This window comes from Lipotes vexillifer, unplaced genomic scaffold (genome assembly GCF_000442215.2).
Source record: "Lipotes vexillifer unplaced genomic scaffold, Lipotes_vexillifer_v1.1 scaffold914, whole genome shotgun sequence".
In the NCBI taxonomy this organism is placed as follows: Eukaryota; Metazoa; Chordata; class Mammalia; order Artiodactyla; family Lipotidae; genus Lipotes; species Lipotes vexillifer.
Window position 1 is genome coordinate 2,710,724 of NW_006780388.1, and position 4,242 is coordinate 2,714,965.

General features: G+C 62.3%; 2 protein-coding genes across 3 annotated transcripts in view; both read right to left on the reverse strand.

The window, feature by feature from the left end:
- Positions 1-4,057, reverse strand: part of NHERF2 (NHERF family PDZ scaffold protein 2) — an 11,436-nt gene extending 7,379 nt beyond the window's left edge. The window contains exons 1-2 of one of the 2 annotated variants that reach the window (XM_007453551.1): positions 3,830-4,057; positions 1,016-1,216 (exon numbers count right to left, since the gene is read on the reverse strand). In XM_007453551.1, the coding sequence (XP_007453613.1) occupies positions 1,016-1,216; positions 3,830-4,042 (414 nt within the window). In that variant the 5' untranslated portion in view covers positions 4,043-4,057. The remainder of the gene's footprint in view (positions 1-1,015; positions 1,217-3,829) is intronic. The other variant, XM_007453547.1, reaches the window with a different exon arrangement.
- A 28-nt stretch (positions 4,058-4,085) lies between these two features.
- The window catches only part of LOC103075631 (neuropeptide W), a 7,536-nt gene continuing 7,379 nt past the window's right edge, over positions 4,086-4,242 (reverse strand). The window contains 1 exon segment of the mRNA XM_082930982.1: positions 4,086-4,233. Within this exon segment, the coding sequence (XP_082787108.1) occupies positions 4,086-4,233 (148 nt within the window).

Genomic DNA, 4,242 nt, shown 5'->3' on the forward strand with positions numbered 1-4,242 from the left:
ATGCCATCCCCTCCAGGAGAAACGCGAGGCCCCACAGGATCCAGGTCACAGGCATGGCCAGCTCGCCTGGGAGACATCCGGGAAAGGGACAGGGCAGGTGTCAGGGTCCCCTGCACACCCAGAAATATCAGATCTCACACCTCCACCAGCCCCAGGCCAGTGGTTCTCAAAGTGGGCTCTGGGGAGCCCCTCGGCTTGAATCTTCCTTTAAGGGATTTTTCTCTTTAAAAAAAAAATGAAGAAGGTAGTAGGGGCACAAAAGACAGAAGGTAGTAAGGGCACGGGGCTTCCAGGAGGGCAGGACAAGCAGGCTCTTCCTCCTGGCATCCAGGTGCTGCCCCAATAGGGCCACTGCCCAGCCCCTGCTACCTAGAAAGAGACAGAACTAGACTCCCCACCACCACCACCTCCCCCTTCCCCAGCTCTTCCCCTGTTAGCTCTTCCTGTCTGGAGGGGGGAGCAGGGAGAAGGGGGAGGTGCCCCAACCCCTGCAGACCCCAGAGCTGAGGACCTAGCTTAGAGAGTCTCCTCAGCTGCCACCACGGAGGAGGGTCAGTCCCTCTGAGGCCTTCAGAGCACAAGCAGGCTCCTCAGACAGACGGACAGACAGACACCCAACACAGGCACAGAGCTGAGCACGCTCAGTCCCAGGACATCCCAGCAGCCCCTCCCAGGTTCCTCAGCCCCTAGGCTAGGGAGGGAGTGGCTTGTCAGAATGACCCTTCCTAGGACAAGTGGCTCTGAGGAGCGTCCTGGGGAAGAGGGCCAGAGATGGGGGCTGTGGACCAGGGCCAGGTTGCCCTGACACTACATGTTTAGAGCACAGGCTGAGGGCAGAAAGTGGCTCCAGGTAGCCAAGAGGGTTTTCACCAAGGGCAGAGAAGGGGCCCAGAGGGGCAGCAGAGACGGAGACAGATACTTCTGGAGGTGACCAGAGGCAGAGACTGCTGTCAGGAGGACAAGAAGATGGTTCTGGGAGAGCCCAGGTGGTCCCTGTGGGCAGAGCCCACCATACCTTCTGGGCGACCTCAGAGCTAAGGCTGCCCCCTCGTGCCCAGTCCGGCTTTGGCTCCCAGGGGTTGTGGGCAGGTGGCAGCCCTCGCTGGGCCATCTCCTCGGTGCAGGTCAGTTGCCGCCGGCGGAGCTCTTCATCCGTCTCCTTGTCCACCACCAGCAGCCGAGTCTGCCCCTCCACGGCCTTGATCCTCTGCACCACCTGGGACAGGTGGGTGGTGGGAGGTCACGGCCAGCACTCCAGGCAGCAGGCAGCACATGGGCAGCGGCACCACCCAGGGCTGGCCCAGGGCTGTGCGCAGGCTGCGAGCCTACCAGGGGCAGGGGTGGGCGGCTGGATCGAGAGGCCCGCTGGCTCCGCCCCCCACCCCCACTCCAGCAGCTCCCTCCCTCTTCTCCTGGGGCTCCGGACACAAGTGCCCAGGCTGCAAGGGCTGTGGGGGCCTCGCAGGGCCTCACCTCGGCCCAGGAAGTGACAAAGATGGTGCTCGGCTGAGCTTCGGGTTTTCAGTATGCGTGTGTGCATGTGTGCAGCCTGCACCCTGCAGCTTTCTGTTTCAGGGTGTCTCTAGGTCTGGGTTTGAAGGAGAGAACTGTCTCCCTGGGTCCCAGTCTCAGTGTGTTTGTGCCTTTTTCTGTCTTTTCCAGTGGTGGAACATAGTGGTCTAAACCCCTGCCTCTAGGCCTTCCATTCTCTTCCAGATCATGACAATGGACCTATTCCTACTGGACCTGCGGAGAGAACACCTGGGTTCCTGTGGCAAGGCACCTCCTCAGGTACCTACCCACAACCCGGAAAGCAGGATTCAGACACAGCAGGGAGAGGTGGGGAGGGGCAGGTCCACCTGTGGGACAGGTGTTGTTACACAGGTGTCTGTGAAGTATCTAGAGCATGTGCATGGTGACAGCGCATACATGCTAGTGTGTGCCCGCAGGAGGGGCAGTGCCCACTGGGCATTGGGGAAGGAAGGGCAATACCCCACCCCTACCCCAAGGCCTGGGAAAGGACAGACAGGGCCCCCACCAGCTGCTCAGTAGATGTTCTCAAAAGATAGGAGTAGTGTGTGCGGAGGGGCAGTGCCCACTGGGCATTGGGGAAGGAAGGGCAATACCCCACCCCTACCCCAAGGCCTGGGAAAGGACAGACAGGGCCCCCACCAGCTGCTCAGTAGATGTTCTCAAAAGATAGGAGGGTCTGAACCAGGCCCATCTTTGCCCCAGCCCTCCTCTGTACCTGTCTTTCCCCATGAGCCACAGAGTCACAGGAGGACCCCAGGACCCTCATGCTTCCTGACTGTGGGACCCAGACGAGTCACCCAGTATCCCCAAGCATCAGTTTCCTCATCTGTAAAATGGGAGCCGTAACTGTACCTTCTCCCTTCCAAGACAGTGGGAAGGTCTCAAGTGGTCCCGTGTGAAGTTCTCAGAGACCAGCACCCCGGGAGGCCTGGGATAAGCATTGCTCTTGGGGCAAGGGTGGCAGCAACTGTTAAACAGAGGCCAGGTGCCAGCTCTACCAGGCCCTCCCTATGGCCTGTCAATCCAAGCTCTCTGGCCTTGACCCCCACCCTCCAGCAAACAGCCTATCCAGCTGACACTCTGGGTAAAAGACAGAAGTACGGCAGACAGATGGACAAACAAAATCTCCAAGGGTAGAAGTGAGAGTTCAGCTCCCAGCCCAGCCAATTTACTAATCTGTAGGCCCAGGCCTGGCCACACAGACAGGTGCTGGGGGGACACAGAGGAGCCTGAGTAGAAGGGGTGGAGGAAGACTGGACCCAAGCCAGGTGAGTCCCTGGTCAGTGGGAGACGGACACCCCCCAGGGGTCAGAACCTGCAGAGAACCTCCCTCTGACCTTTATCTTCAGCTGCAAGGGGCAGGGGGCTGTGATCAGTGACCCCCCCGCCAGGCCATCCAGCAGCCTCTTTGGAGAAGAATGTGCTGCCACAGCGGTGACTCCCACCAGGACCCAGACACCATCAGCCAGGACATACACTAGTACACTGGCTGCAGACACACTGACGACTACACATAGCCAACAGACACACATGCCGGGACACATATATACACAGCCACACACAGGAGGGTACATACACACACACACACACACACACACACACACACACACACACATCCCCCAGTTCACACACGTCCAGGCATGCAGATCTGTATGCACACACACATATCTAGGGGTGCAGACCTGTATACTCATGTGCATACAGTCCAGCACACACACTCACTCAACTGATGCAGGCACACACAGGTGTGCCCTCCCTGTGACATCCCCCGCAGGTACACACACGAGGGACCCCAAGAGGGACCTGTACATTCACAGACATACCCAGTTGTGTACACACGCACATGTGTACACGCTGATAGAAAAGCACCCGGATCCCCAGGCACAGGGAGACCCCCGAGGGGCCAACTCCTCCACACATTGCGCTGAGGCCGGAACAAGACTTAAGAGCGAGGGCTGAGACACGGAGGAGCCGCAATGCGGGCCCCTCCCTGCCAGGATTCCACCCCCCACCGCCTCGCTCCATGCAGGACCGACCCGGGCTGGAGGAGGCTAGGAAGGAGTCCGGTTGCCTCTGCCTCAGCGGCCACGTCCCCCACCTCTCCACGGGAGCCCACCGCAGGCCCTTGTGCGATCCCCTCCTGGCCCGGAGAAGGGAGCTGAGGCCTGGGTGCAGGCAGCCCCGAGCTCGGTGGTTATTGGCGCCCTCCGCGCGCGCGGGTCAGGGACGCGCTCCGGGGATGGGGGCGGTGGGGTGTGGCGGAGCGGTGGGCCGGGGATGGAGCGCAGGCACCCACCTGGTGGTGCGTCTCACCCTCCACGTTGACGCCGTTGACCTCGACCAGCCGGTCTCCGGCGCGCAGCGCGGCCGCCTCCGCCGGGGAACCGGGCTCCACGCGCCGAATGAACTGCCCGCGGCGGCCCTTCTCGCCGTGCAGGTGGAAGCCGTAGCCGTGCTCGCCGCGCACCAGGCGGCACAGACGCGGCCGCAGAGGCTCCGGTGCGGCCATGGTGCCGGCTGCCCACCGGCCGGCCAAGGGCTGGCCACGGCGCTCACGCCCGCCGCCAGCAGGTAGGGGCGAGGGGGCCGGCTCGCGGGGCGGGGGGGGGCGCGGAGGCGGCGGCGGCGCTGGAGACCCGGTGGTGGCCTCGGCGGCTCCCGCTCGGTTCCCGTCGCCTCCGGCTCCGGCTCGGGCTCTGGCTGCGGCAC